General features: G+C 40.2%; 1 protein-coding gene across 2 annotated transcripts; it reads left to right on the top strand.

The window, feature by feature from the left end:
* The first annotated feature begins 38 nt into the window (after positions 1 to 38).
* Positions 39 to 19,872, top strand: ppp1r1b (protein phosphatase 1, regulatory (inhibitor) subunit 1B). Of its 2 annotated transcripts, none has more exons than XM_017429480.3 (5): positions 39 to 451; positions 12,829 to 12,918; positions 13,525 to 13,600; positions 15,342 to 15,422; positions 18,074 to 19,872. In XM_017429480.3, the coding sequence occupies exons 1-5, from the start codon at positions 338 to 340 to the stop codon at positions 18,175 to 18,177; spliced, it is 465 nt and encodes a 154-aa protein (XP_017284969.1). In that variant the 5' UTR covers positions 39 to 337; the 3' UTR covers positions 18,178 to 19,872. The 2 variants fall into 2 exon arrangements, with proteins under 2 accessions (XP_017284969.1, XP_017284968.1); XM_017429479.3 differs by having other exon boundaries at positions 43 to 451; positions 15,288 to 15,422.
* Positions 19,873 to 20,942: the final 1,070 nt, after the last annotated feature.

Below are 20,942 nucleotides of genomic sequence, written 5' to 3'. Positions count from 1 at the left end.
CCCCGCCCCCTCCACTCTCTACCCACTTACCTCCCTGCCTCACAGCCAGATCTGAGGACATGCACTGCTGCTGCTCAGGTTTAAAGGCAGACACTGACAGGGGAAACCAAAGAGGCAGAGGAGGATAGCAGCAGCTCCTGGGGGAGGGAAAGTGGACCAGAGGTTTGGGGAAAAAGTTCTTCCAGTTTCCAAAGAGAGGCAGAAGAAGTCTGGGGGTGAAGAGGTGAGGCAGGGAGGACTGAGGGAAGTCTTCAGGAGTGGGAGGTTCCTCCACAGAAGATTTGTTTTTTTAAATTTTTGGCTTCCACTGGGAGTCAGAACCCCAGGATCCAGAGCCATGGAGCCCTCCGTGTCGACCCATGTCGAGGGGGAGCACAAGGAGAGGAAGAAGATCCAGTTTGCTGTTCCAGCCTCCGCTCCCACCACCCTGGACCCACGGCAAGTGGAGATGGTGAGCAGGCGGTGCACAGAACACAGCTTGATCTGTGAGGACAGTTTGGTCCTGTCCACAGGGTTTAAAACTGAACGGACACACAGTTACCTGCATTTTCAGCATCTAAACACAATTTTACACACAGAACTGAATTTGGTGTCTGAGTTTGTTGAAAAACTGAGAATTTCCAGCCTGTTTCCTCACACGATCAGTGCTTGCTTATCTCATCTCATCTTGACCTCTTGAACAAAGTGACTTTGACATGAAAGTCATTATCTTGTAACCCGAGAAGGGACACTCTCCTGACGTTTTGTTTCTCACTTGACTTCCATGTTTTTCACCTCTAACCTTGAGCTTTTAATGTTGAAATCTTTCTGATTTCTGACTCAGCCTGTTTCTTCCTGTGACAAGTAATGCGCTCCATTTTTTTATTTTTTGGACTGGAACACTGATCTCTCATTTTAGCTGTAATACTGGAGGCTCTTATTTTAGAGAAGGGATAAGTGGGCCAAAGTAGTTTGGTATCAGAGAAGATTGAGGCCAACGGTTCTTTCCTCCGTAGACCTTGAAGAGCGATGGGGTGGGAGAGTAAAAGTGATATGTGCAAAGATACCTGACCTGTAGGTCCACCTTTCTGGGGTCGGCTCCCTCATCGACTGTCCCTGTTCTTTATTTGCATAAAAGAGGTTCTTAATAAATGACAGCAGCTTGTGATCATGCTCTGTCCTTTCCATGATGATCATCCTGTCCCCCTTTTCATAAATTACTCTTTTGCTTCTCCTCCAACTCGATCTGCTGCTGAATCTATTCTCAGAAAACGTGTCTCATGCTCCCGTTTTTGACTGAACTGGGAAAATGAAAAGGGTTTTGTAATGACTGATGGGATTTCCACTCATCTTTATGCCTTCACATGGCTCGACATTGAGCTCTTATCTGTCATCTCTTCCAAGTAACAACAGGATATCAAGCTACCATATGTGAGCTGCTCCATTTTGCGAAGATAGCCTTCTTTTTGTTTCCGCTGGGGTGAACATTTCTGCCCAATATGATCAAACGGTGATCTATTTTTTCGGCTCGCTGAGCGGGGCTTTTGGTTTTAACTTCAGATCAACGCGACGCACACTGAAGTCTCTACATCAGTTGCAGTTTTCGTGCCTCAGATGTTTTCAAGAGCGCAGAATTTAATTAAAGGCCTGAAGGAATGCATATCATCCACTGGCGTTTGTAGCCATTTTGGTCCAACCTTGTAAATGATGTCAGGCGTGAGAGATCACGAGGCGTGTTCAGAGTATGTGTTGAGGAAGACTCTCAGCTACTCCCACACCAAAATAAGCTCAATATCTGTAAAGCCGTTGTAGCCGTTTTCGAGCTGGTTAAAGACATTTAACTGTGGAGGTGGTGTAGAATAAATGATTATTTTTTTGTTCTTTCATTAAAATCCAACCAATGGTTCATGAGATATTTTGCTAACAAACTAACAAAGTTCACTTCAATAATGAATGGCAAAAATGTTAGAAACAGAGCTCATGTAAACAGTTATGTTGGGAATGACTTTCCGCTACAAACACACTGAATTTTACCCGAATAGCTGTAAAATAGGCTGACTTATAGCCTTTTTTTGTGTTTGCTGGGTCAGCCATCTTGAATGGGTTTCTCTCTAATATTACAAACACAGACACATCACAGCCTTCCGTCGGCGGCGGCGGCGGTGGGTGATCATAAAAATCTTTCGGTTTCTCTGCAGGTGCACGAGCGCAGATTGTTGTACTGAATGTTCAGGAAACCGAAGGCGCACTCAGGATAAGATGTGTTTACATGTGCGTTTAAAGCAGATAAAATCTACTTGAGTTTTATGGAATCCTCCGGGGATGTGTGGGTGGACGGGGGGGGGGTAACAGTTAACCAACACTCCATTTATTCCCGTCCCCTCCCAGAGCCATTACTGTGGCTGCACAAGTCCATCTTCGCTAACGAGTCGAAATAACTGGAACATGTTTTGGAACTTGTTGCACAACCGGTAACTCCTTCCTGTTCTTTCTGTTGGCATTTAAATCCCCCCCCCTCCACCAAAAAAACCCCCCACTATCGACTGATATTGCCGAGGCCTTGTTACCATGGAGACAGGCTGCACAACAATGTCACCAAACGCTCCCCCACAGTCGGCATCCATAAGGTCAACTCTAATGAACAGATCTGTCTGCAGGAAAAGGTTGTTTGCAACAATGCTACGTTTGGGGATATGTACGAGTGAACGCTCCTCGACCAAGCATTGAGAGGCACTTCCGTTCCTCCCACTCAGACAAACAGAAGCTATTTGTGTGTGTCTTAGATGTAGATGATGGTCTACGTGTTTGGGAATATTTATCCTGATGGAATATACATATGTGACACAAAAGAGGGGGAAAAAGGAGCAAAAACATTTCCATTTACGTCCATAACTTGGCAAAATGTAGAGATATTTATGCAAATGCTGATTCAGCTATTGTTTTCCTGTTTGTTTTTTTTTGCAGTCAAATTACTTCTGCAGACTTTGTGCTGTTTTAACTATTCATGTATCAAAATATTCAGCTCAGTCTGACTTTTGATTTAAGTAACTTTTATAGTTTTTTTTTTTTAAATATTTACCCTTATTTAAAAAGATCCTGTATTGAAATCAACACCAGCACGCTTGTTCTGCTTTTGTTTTCTCATGACCTTTTTTAGCTTTTAGCTGTTTTGATGATCTTAGCTTCTCTTTGGTTTTGTTTTAACTTTTAACAATTTATTATTCACCAAGTTTCAGCAGGAGGATTCACGCTGCATTTTCACAGAAAAATGCAATTACTGTAGTTACAGCTGTGTTTCTTTTTCAGTCCTCCAAAGCCTAGTTGATTAGAAAAAAACAATTTTTTTTCCTGCAAATCCAAAAAAGAACAACTCAACCTTTTTTTTATTCTCCACACATAAAACTGAGCAGAGTTCAGTATATTTAAGGACTTGTTGATTCATGTTGAAGCCAATTTTCTCACTTAGCTAACTTGTTTGACTGTCTATCAGATAACATCAGTCCTTCTTCCTGATTAGAGTTTTTTTTTTTTTTTTCTGAAGTCATTCGACTTTAGAAACACCCTTGACATCCAGCTCAGATATAATTGTAAAACATAAAACAGGCATGACATTTTTGTTCTGGTGCAACTGGGCAGGAATTACGCTTGACGCCTGTGATCATTTTCATTATATAGATGTTTTGAATTTCTTGCTAGTCTGCACCATGTTTATGTTTTTTACAGATGGGGTGGGACTCTTAGTCCTGTTCCAGATAAAGAAGATGTGTGAGGGTCCAATCAGTCCCAGAATTCCTTGGTTTCCACACATTTACAGATAATGACTCAGGTGTCCTAACATGCCCCTCGAAAAAAATGATTAAACACAGAATTTAGGTTAAAAGAAAGTTTATAAAGTCTTGGATTAATGGGTGAGAGTCACGTTTAAACCACTCAATGTAAAATAAAAAATGAAGTAGAGAGGAAAAAAACTAAACTGCTTCTGTTTTGGGACGTTTTCAACACCTTAATGAGACTCACTTGCGTCATTCCTTCTTTGCCATTTCTGGTATCCTTGATAACATCGTAAAACGCCAACAGATGGACAGATAAACAACCTTTTAAGACTTCTGGTCATCACATTTAGAGATCGGGGTCAAGATTTTTATTGTCTGGGACATGATGGGTAAAGCTGGTGGCTGTGTTTTCTGTTGCTAAAGCCACTCCAAACGTTGCCAATGCTGCATCGAGTGATGGAGAGTAATGTGCGTAATGGACAGAGATTAGGGTCATGGCACAGACACGGCTACCTTCATGTGGCTTTTCCTCCTCTGACCCAACCTGGTCTTGTCCGCTCATGTTGATCCTTTGTCGTGAAATTCAGAAGAGGTACGAAAGGACAAGTAGAGGACATTTGTCCAGATGCTTCCAGCGCAAAAATCAATCCACGTTAATTTATACAAGAGAAATTGCATTTTCTTTGGGAAAGTGTGAGTGCTGAGTGCTGAATGACTGCTGAAGAAGCAGAAACTGAGTTGTGAAAGCTGAAACCCTTGCTAAAAAAACAAAACCAGCAAAATTCTAACTAAAAATAGCTTGCTAAACATGGTCAGACACTAGCTGAAGTAGCAACAAGGTAGCTAAAAACTAAAAGTAGCATAAAAAGATACTGAAGCAGATTTCAAACAGAAGAGAATTGAAAAGATCCCAACGTATTTTTATGGGTAAAATACCAAAAACCAGAAGTCACTGCACCTTTCTGGAGGGTTTGACTCACGTTCTGCTAAAATAGCAGCTGTAGTTAGATTGCAAAAGCTGTGTGTGAAAATAAAACACATGAAGACAATAGTTTTCAGCGTTCAGACCTATATTAAACCTGAACCTTTGTGGAGGATTCCTCTCCCCTCACACCTTTCGCCGTGTCCCTCATGCTCCGCAGGAAACCCAGCACCACCTCTCCAGCCGTTACGTCACTCCGGGTTAAACATCAAACAGCAACCTTTGATGGAGCAAGTATTTGTGGGTAAACATTAGCCGTCTGGGGGACTGTCAACATGCACTCCCAGAAAGATCATGGCACATGACATGCTGCGACTGGACGAGCAATGATCTTTCCCCGCACGAATGTCACCGCAGTGGCCTGACGCACGGCACCCAATGATGTGGGCTGCTGAATTTATGAAAACCCATCGCTTATGTTCCCTGCAAACTTTCCCCTCGCCCCGCAGTGGCTTGTAGATGTTTGTAGTGGCAACAAACATAATTGGCAAAAAGAATTATTAGACCTCAAATTGTAATTATTAGTTTGGACACCATCAATGGCTCTCTTGTCTTCTGTGAGTTATGTTTGTTTTTGTTCCCTCTAGTTTTTGACATTTTGATTTGGTAATGACTCTTGAATAAGAACATGCCAGTGGTCAGTTTAAAAGTTTCCTTTCATGTTCTTTTTCCACTTTAATTAAACAAGCGGTTTCTGTGGAAAGCAGCTTTTGCTGTTCAATTGAGATAAGCACGCTCTCTTGGTGAGAATATTCATGAAGCAATCTGTCACCTTCTTCTTGGCTTTTCTGTCCATGGAAATGTAATGTGTAAACAGTAAAAAAAAAACATAAATACTGAGCGAGACGTCATTTGATTATACTGTAAACAGTGAGGTGAAAATGCTCCATAATGCCCGCTGTACAAAAAAAAAACCTCATAGGAGGAGTTTGAAACTGTAGCAGAGCCTCTCGGGCCCTGTCTATGAAAATGTAAAAGATTTTGATTGTTTCAGCCTTGCATCCACAAAGAAACAGCGTTTTAGGAGTCCATAAACAGTAGTTTTTTCAAAAAATGGGTTCCTCCACAGGTTGGAGGGTTGGGTCAGTGACCTCTGTGATCTTAACAGCCTGGAAATCACAACCCATGGCCAGAACAAGTGAAACTGTTGTTTGGTGGTGTTTTTTTATTCCAGTTATGTCATATTTACAGTAGGGTCTAAATCTTGCAGAAAAATAAAAAATTACCCATTGTGCTTCATCTTTGGACCATTGCTCAACAAACAACGATCATATCTGTGTTGAGACAAGAAGAAGAGGATTAAAGGGGGCACATGAGGCAAAGAAATGGGGATAAGAGCTGTCAGGAGCTGAACTGTCACCAAATGTTGTCAGCGTTTTTACTGCAGCTGTGTCAAGGTTCGGACCCTGAACTGTATCGACTGCCTCAGTCCTCCCTCCTAAATTTGTTTCCAGAATCACCTGAGTTTCTCTTTTGCTCTGAAAAGTCCGTCCGTCTGATTCAGGCGCACTGAAGCGTGACTCGCCACAAACAGGATTGGTCTCAATCCCTGTTTCATCAACACTGAGAAGACATAAATTTATGTTATTGCTGCTGTAATCTCTGACATTTAGTGCTGTTGTTGAGGCTGTTTTTGTAGCGCATCAATCTTAAATTAACGAGCTTGCACAGAACATATCAGGCCCGCGTTAATGGGTTTAGTTTGGCTAATTCACTGCTGGTTTTCTGTTTATTGTTTTCCTGTTTGTACTTGTTCATTCTTTGTGTTAATTTAACCGTTCATAAATCAAAACCTTGAGCTCAATCTGGACGTGTGCTGCGACTTTTGGTTTTTGCAACTTTTACACCTTTTAAAAAGTGTAACTTTATTGAAATTGTAGTAAAACTCCTTCAGAATTCATTTTTTGTCTTCTTATGCTACTTTTAGCTTTTGGCTGTGGTGTTGTGTCCATTTTGCTCCATTTCAGCCTTTAGTTTTCTTTGTTTTAACTTCAACAACTTAGTTGCAGGGTTATTCAGCACTCAACATTCACACTGCATTTTCTGCAACAATGCAATTTCTCTAGGAATTTTTTTTACATTACTTGTAATGAATTTTGATCATTAACTCAATTTAAAATGTTTGTCTGTAAAGAGGATGAGTAAGCTGCTGCAGAGACAGAAATATTTTTGAACGTTTATCACCTGTGGGTAAATATGACCTTGCAGATGAGTAACCAAAGCTGCTCCGTCCTCTGATTGTGCCTGTCTGTTGACCTTTGAAACTACTCTGTCTTATTACACAAAACAATGCACGAGGAAGAAAAGCTCAGGCTGTGAGTCATGCCACCGTCTGCAGCTTTGATTGGCACCTCCTTTGTCGTGCACCGTGGCCTGGCAGGTGACAGACATTTGCATATTTTCTGCACATCGCTGTGACGGGAATCCTGTCCTCTAGGTTTCCGAAATAAAAAGCAAAACAGCTAATTGCATAAATGCTGGAGGGTTACTGGAAGATGGAGGAGGATGAGCGTTAAAGGGTAGGGGCTTTGTCTGATATCATTTGGCCTGTGGGCGCAGCGTAATTACGTTTCCCATTTGGGGGTCATTGGAGAGCCCCTCCGGATGTGATCTGCAGCCCATCTGTTTATTCAGTTAGCCAGAACTGGGACCAAAGGTTCCCGCGCAACATGGATGTCGAGAAGCAACATGCTGCAACCTCCCTGACTTCAGCGAAGACACGTGTTTAAATAGAAATGAGCACGCTCTTACTGTTTTGGCTGCAGCTGGTGGAGAAATGTCCTTGGGAAAAAAAAAAGTCAGGAACTCAGCAAGCAGTCAGTGCAACTTTGTTAAAACGTCCTGTTACAGACTGAAGTTGTCTGACAGAACTGGTTGTTCTGTGATAAATCTGACCACTGCTCTTTAGTTGTTTACTCTTTGGACGTGTTTGGCCCGTCAGCTTTAAGAAGTGGGGGGCAGGGTGGCTTTGTAGTAAATGTTTAGTCCAGCATTTTCACAGAAAAAACGTCACTCTGACCAAATATGATGCAAGCGTAACTCCTTAATCTTTGTTTTAGTTGATACAGAAAACATAATTTGTTTATTTTTAAAACATTTTTCAACTATAAAGCTAAGATGCATGCCACAGAACCTCTAAACAACAACAACAAAAAAAAAGGATTTTCCTACATTCAAGATCCATAAGTATAAAAAAAGAATCATTTTCCACCTTACTGTTTTATTGACTCAGGCAGCACTTAGAGCACCACATGAGATCTGGCCACTTTATTTCAAAAATCTCACTGGGGGTGGGTTGATTCAAAGAAAAAGGTTGACTTTATGACTAGTAAAGAACGCAGCAGCAAAGATGGCATAATAACGCAACAGCAGAGCACCTTTAACCAAGAAATGAGCTGAATGGAAATGGATGAAGGGCTTAATGTTCATCAGACTTATCTAAGTTTACACAGAGGGAGCATTGTCTTTATTGGACGCAACATAGTTTCTGCTTCGACGAAAAAAAAACAAAGACCAAAATGCAGAAAGAGAAAGAAGTCAACAAAAGTGTGTTCTTAAAGTGACACTCAAGCTTGAGTTAAATGCCTTAAATATGTCTCACTGGACATATTTTATCAATATTTTTAGGAAATAATGATTTGATGTGCATCTACAACTGATTAACTTTGGGAACCAACTCAGTACAAGATGGCTGGCACAACCAACTAAACCCTTGAAAACCAAAATGTCTTTAATTCTGTCAATCTTACAAATATTGTGGCAATATTTGGTACGGTTGTAGCTGAGAGTCATTCCCAACACGTACTCCAAGTGCCACTTACTGCACCAGATCTTTGCTCAATACTTTGGCATTAACTGTATATCTACAACTAATGGCTATAAGTCTGTCAACTTTACAGATATTGAGCTAAGATTTAATGTGGTAGTAGCTGAGAGTATGAGCATGACATCTTACAAGATATTGAGCATAAAGTTATTTTTAAGGTTTGACCAAAACGGCTACAACTTTGTCATTTCTCAACACAAGATGGTCTGAGTCTAAAACGCTGGGCCTTGAATTTTATGTCAAATTTATTGGCAATTCCTACATTTATTGAACAGGAGAAATTAACCTCAGGTAGTTTCTAGTAATAAAGAATCATATATATCATATAAACTGTACATCTACAAGCTCTCACGGCCAGATTCGCCCATAAATAACTGCAAATCCATATTGCACAAATCCATTTCTATCCATCAGAACAGATATGGATTTGTGCCACCAGAGTGTTGGAGCATACAATATGGACCTGAATGATGCTCCAACCACATCACGGAGAGCTGACACACACAGACACACACCCACATGCAATGCTTGATACGATGACCTGATGTAATTTATTGCAGTTGGACTCAGAGGATGGCAGCTAATGGGGAAAAGAGAGATCCGAGGTGTGATTCTCGATGTGCTGCCTTTGCGTTGAGGTCAGATCTGCAGAGCAGACGTCCCATGAGACGCTCGCTGTCAAACGATGGTTCAGAGTTTTACTGCCTTCCTGTCTCACTCCGTCAAACCCCCAGAGATACCTCTGATCTAGTTTACGCCGTCCTTCTGCAGCTGCTTTTTATAGGCCTGGCATGAGAGCAGCGTCTCTGGGGAGTAGACCCACATCAGCCAATCTGCACCCAGGCTGCTAACTAAGACGGTACTCTGCCAACACACACACACACACACACACACACATACACAGAGTGAACACCTAAACATGCAAAGTCAACAGTGACTCATGACCCTTAAACAACACTGACAGGGTCATTTAACCTTTCCCCCCATTAATAAACTTTATCACATGGAATAAAAGAACTTAACAGAAAACAACTTAAAATCCATCTTATTTGTTGCATTTAGTTAAATAAAAAAACTTGGCAAGCCATCTTTCAGTTTTTTCTCTCGGCCTCTGTGCTCAGTCAGCACATTGTTCAGATTCACTCATTAGCTCTGGATAAACTGATTCACCTCCTGATCCATGAGCCAGTGTTTTTTTTTTTATTTTATTTTTTTTCATCAAGCTCTTCATCGTTCCCAGGGCGCTGCTGCCTCTTAGCCCTGCAGGCTTCCACCTGTAGAGTGACCGCTTTCCGCCCACCGTGCAAAGGGTCCTCTGTAATGGGTCGAGCAGCATTCCTGCCAGTGGTGGAGAGGGGTCAGGAGATTGGGAGCGAGGGGATTTAGCGATGTAGTGGAGGGCGGGGAGAGGGGGGGATAAAGGGATAAAGCTGTAGTAATCGCACACGTTGTGTCCCAGTGTTGCCGTATTCTGTGGAAGTCACATATTATGTAACTCAGGCAGAGTGGGGGCGTTTAGGGCTGGAAAATTACTAGAGTCTCTGTGTGTTTGAGTCAGCTGGCATTAGAAACGTCACTGCTGGCACCATCAGCGTGCAAGAGGGGGAGAAACACAAATGCTTTTGTCCGCTCATTGATATGATAGAAGTGTGAATCACAAACTGACAGTTTTCCAACTTTTGAGGGTGGCTTTGGCCCAGAGGTAGGAAGGGTTGTCTTTCAAATGGAAAGTATGGGATTTATTCCTCTGTAGCCTGCAGAAGTGTGCTTGGAGAAGACGCTGAACCCCCTCAGCGATGCTTATCAATGTGTGAATGAGAATATAAAGGTGCTGTATACATCGTGTAAGTCGTGTAAGAGTGTAAATAGAAACACTGTAAAATGCTTTGCAGAACCAGGATATGTTGAAAGGAGCTGTAGAAATGTCTTTTTTTGTTTGGACATTTTAACAAATAATAAAATGACATCAGGACAGGTGTTATTTACACACATAGAGACACACATTTCATGAAAATAGCTCCCTGTGACTTTAATTCTTCTAAACAATCCCTTATCTTCACATAATAATTATATTTTTAACAGTTTTTCTGTTTCTTCTTTCCCACTGAAGACAAATGACTTGACTTGACTTGTAAGCAGTGCAAAAGTAAATTCAGAGCAAAATAACATAAAAAACAAATAAAAAAGGAAAAAGTTAAAAGTAGCAGAGCTGTAGCTAAATGGTTAAAGTATGAAAAAGCTAAAAAGTACCAAAAAAAAGAGCAAGTATGCGGATTTATTGTTATTTATTGTTTAAATTTGTGTAACCTTCCTGCTGGTTTTCTGAAACTTTACCTAAAATAATACAAATAAAACCACACAAACACAAAAGAATAGAGAAATGTTTTTGTAAGGACCTCCTCAGGCTGATGGGGGGGTCAGATGTTGGGCAGGGAGAGTCCAAAAAGATGCTCCCTGCCTCCCACAGACCAGAAGCTTTTTATAGAAAAAGAAGGAAAATAAAGGAACAGATCAAATGTTTCTGTAAGCGGAAGGAAAACGTGATTAAAGTTTCTGTGTGACGCACTCTGGTGATGCAAAGAAGAAGGGAAGATGAAGGTAATGTCAAGGAATGAGGGATGAAGATGAATGCAAACAGGATCAAGGTAGCAGAGGATGAAGCAAGATGGAAATGAGCGGAGAATGAGATGGAGACAGAGTGTTTGACATCCAGGAGGCACAGGAAAGTTGGAAGTTGCATGATGAGATTAAAGTGCGTGTCTGGTGTCAAACCCATTGTTGATTGCTCTGGATCGGACAGGAGGCAGGTTTCCAGCATGCCGCTCAGCAAGCCGCTGCTTTGGCAACACATCGCCTCACTGCGATGACGCACCGAAGCAGACAGAAGGAAAAACAAACACAGGTCTCAGCATGGAGCCATTTTACAGAAAACAGAGCCCGGTTAATGCTCCTCCTACAACATTTAGTGATGCCATAAACAGCAGCACATTTGTTCGTGTCACTGCCAAGGGTGACTTACTCCTCACAGGACACTTTCAATGCCCTCCTTGTTTCACTACTCAGGTTCAGTTAAATGCACTGCTTTTATTTTCTGTTTACAGCTATGATGATGTGATCTAAATGAATAAAACTTTGCATGTTCAGCACAGATCGTTACAATAAAACGACTCTCCACCCCTAGCTAATCTTTTCATTATCAAATCATTACTTTCTGTTAGCTTGAAAGGTCATTTGTTAAACATTTGACGTGAAAAATTGTGTTAAACTTGCTCCGTTTCAGCTTTTACCACTTTTTAAGGCTTGCAGAAAAGAGAAAGGCTGCAGTAAAATATCAGAAACTGTACGAAATATATCATCACAAATCAGGTTCTAATAAATAATAAAAGCTTCCGAACACCTGCCGCTGATTGGAGATGTTAGAATCATTGTCAGCTGCAGCTTAAATGATGAAGATGATTTCTCTTTAGTTTAAACAATTGCACTTATTTATTAATTATTTCTGTCGGTTGTTCTTTTAAAGGAACCGCAGTTTGATCGCCTGGCTGCTGCAGGTCAAACTTGAGCCATGCTGAAAATGAAATGTCCAGCCCATATTCATTACTGTCTTCAAATGAGCGAGAAAGAAACACTCATTCAGGCAAACATGCTCAGATGCTTTCACATCTAAGATAATAAAGAAGCTGTGATTCTATAGGTTTGTAACGATGCACAGCTTGGTCTTTGTTTCCAGGGAGAGGGTTCTGTAAGAAGGAGGTTGTTCCACAGCTGGGCGTGCTGCTCTTATGGCCCTGAAGTTGCTCTTAGGATTGCTGACTTTAGCCTCCGTGGAAAAATTATGAGGCTTGAGGAGAGATTAGAGTGGGACTGTGGTTCATTTAGTCCATTTCCTTTGGGCTTTCCGGGTGTTAAAATGCATCTACAGACACGTGAAGAGGGCGTTGCTTTCAAATAAACCTCCTATGACGGGTTTCAGCTCTGTTAGTCATTTTAAAACATCAGTTTAACTCAAAAGACCGTTTCGTCTGTCAGATCAGGACATTTTAAATGGATCCTCGTCTGGTTTGCTGACCGCAGCGTGAATTCTGACTGGGTCCAACATCGGGCGCTAGAACACCTCGGTGACTCCACTAATGAAGCCACTGAGGACCCAAACCAGCGTGAACTCTCAACAAATCTTTGATTAGATTGATATGAAGTTGATTAATAATACAGCATCAGACACTTTGGTTATTCATTTATTCATGGCTGCCCTTTCTGTTTGTTTACAGATCAGACGCAGGAGGCCCACACCTGCGACGCTCTTCAGAGTCGCAGACCAGCCGTCTCCTGAGGACGATCAGTCCGCTCATCAGGTCAAGGTGAACTCACAACTTTTATTTGTGGACTCTCATCTCTCCTCTGTTATTTTGCCTCATTAATAAATCAATCATTGTAACCTTTATATTAACTCTGCTTTAATCCTGCAGCGTGTCCTCACGTCGTTTTGTTAGGTAAACCCGCCCGACCACATTGTTTACATGAGGAATCAGTCTAACAGGTGTTATGATGACGTTTATTCGGCTCACAGAAAGTTTTAAATTACCTTCTGTGTGCGAAGGTGGCTTTAATTAAAAACGTGACCTAATCTTGATGTTTAGGAACATGAACAGGTGTTTGTTTGCATTTCTTCTCCCGTTTTAAGGTGTTTTACTCGCTGTCCGGATGAGTTTAAGTTGCTACAAAACAACATTTGTGACATTTTGTAGAAGTTAACTTTGTATTTGCCCTGATTCAGAACACAACAACAAAACTAAATAAGGTGAATTTTACATAAAGAAATATAGATTTAGATACTTTCACAACAAAAAAAGTTGATATTGTAACTTGAATAGTGGGAAAACCTAATTTCTTTTATGTTTTTCTGCTCATTTGGTGGATGCTCATTAAGAAAATAAGGATTTATCTGTTCCTGTCTTTCATGGCAGTGGGTCGTGGGAGAGAACGGAGTGCTCAAACCAAAACGTGTGAATCCAAGCGTGTATCAACCTCCATCACTAAAAGGTTGGTCCAAACTGCTTTCATTCTGCAGGTGGTGGGTGTGTGGATTGTGATTTATCCTTTTGTTTAACTCCTTCCCGCTTTTACCTCGCTTCGCTGCAGTCTTCATCCTCCTTGCTTTACGATGCAGGCCAAGAGGAAAAAAATGCATGTGACAGATGGGTAGCAATAAAAAGCTGTGCATGTGCTCTTATGATATGCATGCTTCTATATGTTTTTGAAAAACACTAAAAAAAAAGGAGTGCGTGTGTGTGTGACATGGAGAAACAGATTAGAGTGGGACAGCTGTGAGTGTGAGTCTAGGAAAGTCAGGATCATCCAGGATTACAGTCAGTTTTGTGTACAGCTGTGGCAGAAACACGCCGACATGAACAAACATATCATCAAGGTTGAAATTCATGCATGATTTCCTTTTGTCTTTGCTGCATGTAAAGGTTCTCAGCTTGTCTCATCTGCAGGGGATTTTAGTGTGCGTGTCATGGTGTCGAGTGATGATATAATGAATCAGGAAGCCTTGCTTCTGCACCAGAAATCTGCCCTTCGTCAGCTCAGATGCAGAGAGCAAACTCAGGAAGATTTCTAGTTGCATAACTCGGTTAAGCTAAAAAAAAAAGAAGAAGAGTACCTGCATTAGTGCTGCGCTGTGTGTCTGAGGGTGTGAAAGAATACTAAAGAGAAGCTAAGGTGACCTACAGGAAGAGGAAGAGGAGATAAAATCACAGCAGAGAGACAGAGAATGATGAGCAGAACAGGCAGTGAAGGATGCAGAGACAGGGGCGCCACCATGGAGGGACCACGGGGGGCAGTGGCCATCCTTATAAACTTGCTGCCCCCCACTGGCCCCCCGTGGCCAGACAGTATTATCCTCCTGAGTCCTGAGCTACTGTTTGGTGCATCTTCAATTTCTTCCAGCTATTTGGGATTAGTAGAACCTCATAAACATAAAGAACATTGTTTTTTAACATTTACGAGTTAAAAAAACTTAAAAATTTGTCTCTCTGAATAAGGACAATCAATCTAAGGTAACCAAAGTAAAATATTAAGGTGCAGAAAGCCACTGTCTTCATATTTGTATCAGGCTCTCAGGAGGTCATGTGCATTTTATTTTTAATAAATAAAAAGATGACAAGTTCTGACAGTGCTGTTTTCCATTAGTAATATTAACTACAAAACAAAGAAACAAAGCAGTCCCTCCTGGAAAACTATCGACATGGAGCCCAATGTGATTAAAAAACATGACGTGACGTACCTTGACCTCGGAGTTCTGCTTCATTTTTCTACCACTAAAATTACCCGTCTGATCAAACTGGGCTTACATTTCCTGGGAAGTTGGCTACAGTCCTACCAAACTACCCAGTGGCTGTTTGTTCCCTTTAAATAGGCTGATGGGAAGCTTGAAGGCACCTGAGATACTAATTAAGGTCAAACAGTTACTTCTGAAACGTGACTATAATGCAGGGATGAATAGTTTCTTTGAACTGAATCACTTTTCACAAAAAACACTGCTCTAAAAGTTAGCGTTAAGTTTCATTTCCTTGCTGTCTCTGTCTGTCAGTGCATGCTCTTCGCTGGCGTCAAAATATAAAGTGACTGTGTTTGAAGCGCGGTAAAACCCCCAAAAAAACAACATATCCCTCTGTCCCTGTGTCCACGTGTCCCTGTGTTCCTGTGTGTCTGTGTTTGCGTGTAGCTGTGCAGAAGATGGCTGAAGCACAAATGCAGAAACTAGGTGTCTATCCTTTAGAAGACCCTTGTGAAGGGGAGGAAGATGAGGACGACTGGCAGGAGGAGGCGGGAGAGGAAGCATCTCCCACCCAAGCTGCTGGTAAGAAGGAGGCTCTGTGTCGACCGACTGGGAAGACAACAGCAGCAATGTGGCAACAATGACAAATGCAAAATTAGCAGTAAAAATCACAATGTTTTATTCAATCATCCCAGATAAAATAACATTTGCCTAATTTTTTTAAGATGTATTTTCCAAATATGTTTGCATTTTCATTGTGTCTAGAAAAACAAGTTCTTGTTCAAAATATGGTTGATAATGAATCAGAAGTTAGTAGCAGTGACTGTTTTTTTTGTTTTAGGCTATGAATGTGTGCAGTTTTATCAAGAGACCTCATCAGGGATGAAATTGCTGTAATTTATTCATCGACATAAAAGAGTTTTGTACTTCAGCTTGATGTTGCAGCACCACTAATCTAATGGAAAACAGAGCTCGAAAACCCGTTTAGCCACAATGTTTCCTTAACCCAGTCGGTGTTGTGTTTAATCCAAACCATAAACCTTTGAAATTCTGGCTTCAACAAGAAATAACTCAGGTCTCCTGAACATTAGTTGTCAGTGTCCCCTCAAGCCTCCTTATATGAATATTTTAGGCCATTTAAAACAAATCTTCCAACACAGTTATGTAGTTTATCATCAAATAAGACTTACATTAATATTCTTGATAGCATGAGATATAATTATAATGAATCTTATTAGTAATTTAGAGCAAACAGCAAAAGCTACAGAAGTTCGTATAGAATAAGATGAGTGTGTGTGTGTGTGTGTGAAATACAAACTGTGCTTTTAACTACAGTTTAATTCAATCTTTCAGTTTAATTTGCTGCAGCTGCATTATTTGTTTGGAAATGCAGTTTCCTAGCTTGCCCAAAACCAGATTCTAATATTCCCAATATGAAAATGAACAGAACGCCTCATGCTCTTGTCGACACGACTGAGAGAAGTTGCATATTTTAGAACACAAGTCATAATTTGTCCTTGAACAAATGGGCTGTTTGGTCTCCTTTTCTGCAAGAGAACAACCTCTCTTCTATTTGTGCGTCCATGAGAAGCCAAATAAGAAAAAAAAGTAAATATATTCAAGGGAACAAACTAAAACATTTTGTTTAAAGACAGTTTCATGACTTGTACTCAAAGTAAATTAGATTTAAGTTTATTTTATGCTCTTATTTTTGCACAGTTTGCCCAGAAGATCCGTCTCATTTCACCCAGAGTGTCTCTGATTGTGGAAAAAAACTAGTTTTAATAAATAAGTTCCCTCAGAATTCAAAACACAAAGGAACAAGATGAACTGAAACCTGTCAGGAGTTAACAGAGAACGTGAAAGAACGTTACGCTGTGTTGCATCCTGGGACGGCAGTAAGAATTCATCTCGCTGCCGTTTTTGCCTCGGAAAAGAGAAAGAGGAGAGGAAACTTGGAGGAAATTGATTTGCACCTAAAAATAAGAGGATAGTCAAAAAATATAATCTGACCCTTTTTGTTGGCCTATTTTCTAAACACATTGAAAGTTTGAGTCATACTTACTCAGAAAACTTTTTTTTTAAACTTGCAGTGGACGTATAGTTTTAACATTTGGTGGAGAAGAATAAAAAAACAACAAAATTTGATTTAGAAACCTAAAACTTCAACTTCACGCTCATGTTTCATGCTTATAACAAACAGCATCATATTGTTTCCAAACCAACTAAAGCTTCACATTCTGAGAAAACAAAATTTGCATTCAAAATCTGTCCAGATCTGTTGTAATTTTATATCTTTGCTTCATTTCCACTCTAAAATTTGAGCCTAATTTAATGCATGTTACCATTTTCCAACAGTATATCTAAAGAGGACAACTCTGTGTTTCAGAAAGAGTAACTTTAAATGCAATAAAACCTACTGAGTAACAAAAGCGGGTACAGATCAGTACAGATCAGTGTTTCTAAAAAAGTTTGTTCCCGTTCCAATGTCAGATGTAGCAAACTCCGGTGTTCTGAGTGGAAAAATCCCCCGCAGCTCTCAGAGTTTTCATTGTTTCCACCCGCTGTGGAGGTGAGCTTGGAGGTTCAAATAAGCTCTTTGTTTGTCACCCTGAATCTGTCAGAGAAGCCAGAACCAGAACCAGAACCAGAGAGGCCAGACAGGTTTTACTTTCAGAACAAATTTAGGATTGGACCTCTGTTTTAAATTTAAATCAATTTTACCTGAAGCTGAGCCATAAAAAACAGCTTAATATCTGCGAATATTCGATTTCTGTAAAAATAGAACAAAAACCATGACTTTTTTCTTTCTGCTTGTGACTTATTTGTTGGTGAATACCAAATTCTGGCTTTATAATCTGCATTATGTCACAGGAGAACAGTAGCATTTCATTCTGAATTATTACCCTGTCGGAGCAGATGACAGATTTCTCAGTAAATCCCTTTGTGGAAACACAAAGTACCCAAACAGAACGTTTGAATAGACTGATTGGGCTTTTTTTAAAATATATGTATATATTTTTTTTTTGATACAGTGCATTTGTTCTTTAAGTCAAGTGAGACTCAGTTCTTCCCTGGCTGTGAAATAACAGACAAATAAAGGAAATTGTTTAATAAGGTGTGACTGAATCTCTTTCTGCACACATTATTAGAGTTGCTACACTCGTGCTAAAACTTGCAAGAAAACAAACACACTTTTGTTTATTTGACGTCAGGTTTTTAAATCTCCTCAGATCATCCAGAGACGGCGACCACTGGACAGATTTCCAGCGTGACGGCGAAGGACGAAGGCGAGAAGGAGGAAGACAAAATCGGAGGGAGCAGCTTGGGGGTGTAACTGAGGGAGCGCGGGGAGAACATTTGGAGGGACGATACGGAAGAGAGAGATGGGTTCAGATCTGAAGAACTTGTAGAAATGAAGAAATGTGTGGTGTCGCGCTGGATGACACGAGAGCTGTGAGTCAAATGAGCGATAGAGAAATTTAGCAACGTCCGCGTCAGCCAAGCTTTCTGTATTAGTTCACCTTGGAAGGGGAAAACAAAAAAAGAGACAGAGAACAGAAAGGGAGTTAGTGAGATCTTATGAGCAGGTGAAGAATGATCCACTGACAGAGCAGAACACAGACGCCTCTTTGGCCCCTTTTTTTATAACGAGAGACGGGGCCAAGGTCAGTTTCCCCACTTTCCTGCTTCTAAAGGTCCCTTCAAAGAGGCTAAAAACCTTCTCGGGTACATTTTAAGGCTCACAGCATCTCTTATATAACCCTTTTTGGAAGCACTTAGACATGTGTGGCATGAGTTCTGCTTTATTTTGAAATCGAGGCCTGCGTTGCTGTGCTGATCATCCCTCTGTGTGTGCCGACATCTTGTGGTAAAACCGAAGCTGGACAGGGTTTGAGAGTCCTGCTGCAGCCGACTCCGGCTCTACTTTAGATAAATATTCAGGGTATCGTACTCATTTTAACTCCTATTTGTTTGTTCTCATCTTTTAATTACTGCATTATATTAAATATATATTTACTTTCTGTAATCACTTATCAGTAAAGTCACAGTCAGTGTGTTAACAGGTGAAAAGCTGTTTCCTGATCTTGTAAATTTAATTCGAAAAAGCCATCATCTTTAAGTGAAGCCCCCAAAAATTAAAACAAATTTGAAAAGTTTTGTTTTTTTAAGTAAATCTGCTGCTTGGTGTATCATTTTAAAATGACAACAGGTACCAAAATGTTTCTTTTATCTAAAAATCGCAAGAAAAATAACCTTTTTTCTTCTTATGATTTCAATAATTAGCTTTATATTCCTTGAATTTTCTAAAAGATTCATCTACTGCCACCATTTACCACATTTGAGCTGGATTTACTATAAACTGACAACCTGTCTGGAAACAAAAAGTTCAATTTAATCAGAAGTTAGACACATTTTTCACACAAACCCACTTTTTTTATACTAAGTCTTTTATACTGTCGTCTTTTTCATTGTTCTCTCGCGCTTTGCTTGCTGCCGAAAGAGCTATTTTTCTAATCTGACGTCCGGTTTCCGAGGAGCTCAGCTGCTTCGTTTCCAGATGACTCAGGCACCAAGAGCCCGAAACCAAAACCACCGCTGAAACTTTGAGCCAAACCAGCTCTGCACACAAACCTTTCTGTCGTTTCTATCGTCAATAAAAAATCCTGCTTCGTGAAAGTCGAGCAAATGTTACAGTTTGTCTAATTAACAGCGGAAAGTTGAGATCTGATGTGTGAAAGGGTTTCCAGTTGTGCCACGGATGAACGCATCATGCTGTTTGTAAATAAAACTCTGTGAAATGTTTTTATTTTATAACCTTTAACCTGACTGGATGAGCAGTAAGTTGTCCTCCTTCCTCCTCCAGCCGCCTTCCACCAACTCCTTTCTGCTCAGAGGGAAACTCTTATTTTGTCTCTATTTTATTTTATTTTTTAAATTTCCTGTTTTCTTGTTTCTCAATGTTTTGTGATTGATTTTACGTCAGCAACTCTATGATATCAAAATAAACATTTTTTTCTCCTTTAATTCAGCCTCGTGCTTCGTGTGGATTTCTGTGAAACTGAGTTTGTGTCTATTTAATATCATTCCATTTATTTGGACAACACAATAAAACACAAAACAAAACAATACAGATAAAAATACAATGTGGGGAAGCAGCTGATGTGAATCCATCCTTCAGATTAAATCAAATTAACTAAATATACCTGAATCAACCATAAGAAAACTAGTAATATTTAAATAAATAGATGGGTTGAGGTGTTTTAGCATTAAAAACAGGGAGAAAATTGTTGCAGAAAACAGATAAATATTCAACTATAAGTGTTTGTTAAATGAAGTTTAGCGATAAAGCAGCTGATGCCTTTTCAGAATGGAAATAATAAAAATGTTCCAATTAGATCTGTAACAGTTCTGTCTTCACCACTTCATTTATTTATTTGTCCCGTGAGCCTTTAGTGAGAAAATAAAGTTAAAATAAATGCAATTAGGTGATTGTTTAAAAAAAATCACTTTCACACCTAAAACAGGTGCAAAGAAAGAAAGAAAGAAAGAAGATGGCTCCTCGTTTTTCTTGTTTCTTAATCTTTTCTCTAACTTCCTCAGCCCTGTAAGGATCTGTCGTGTTTCCTCCGGCTCTGAAGTCGTGGAGCCAACCCTCCACCTTCAGCCAAACATTTTTTCATTTGTTCATAATGTTGTGCTGAATAAAACACACTTTATTATGTGTAACAATATAGATTTGTTTTCTGCATTCAGGTTTTGTGTCTTTGGTTTAAACAAATCAACAAAAGCCTTCTGTGTCACCATTCCTGCTCCAATGCTGCCACCTTTAGGGTATTTTTGGCAGCTTCAACTTTCTTACTTCATAATAACACTTCAAATGCTTATAGAGGTTTAAGTTTTACCTGTTTTATCTGTGAACTTAAGCAGCTTCAACCAACAGCTTTCAACCTGAAGCACACAGTTTTCTAGTTCTAGTTCTAGTTATTTAGATCATTAATTATCCAACAACAACCAGTTAATTTACCATCAAGTCTTTAACTGTGTTTATTCCTCTCATCATGGACAACAAGTCCTGTGAATTTGGAGACATTTGTTCTT

This window comes from Kryptolebias marmoratus, linkage group LG12 (assembly GCF_001649575.2).
Source record: "Kryptolebias marmoratus isolate JLee-2015 linkage group LG12, ASM164957v2, whole genome shotgun sequence".
Classification (NCBI taxonomy): domain Eukaryota; kingdom Metazoa; phylum Chordata; class Actinopteri; order Cyprinodontiformes; family Rivulidae; genus Kryptolebias; species Kryptolebias marmoratus.
Note: the sequence above shows the minus strand (reverse complement) of the source record. Positions and strands in the feature narration are given on the sequence as shown.

Coding starts and splice junctions, on each gene's coding strand:
- ppp1r1b (XM_017429479.3), top strand. CDS start 338: ATGGAGCCCTCCGTGTCGACCCATGTCGAGGGGGAGCACAAGGAGAGG. Junction 12,919..13,524: donor AGTCCGCTCATCAGGTCAAG/GTGAACTCACAA, acceptor CTTTCATGGCAG/TGGGTCGTGGGAGAGAACGG. Junction 13,601..15,287: donor TCAACCTCCATCACTAAAAG/GTTGGTCCAAAC, acceptor GTTTGCGTGTAG/CTGTGCAGAAGATGGCTGAA.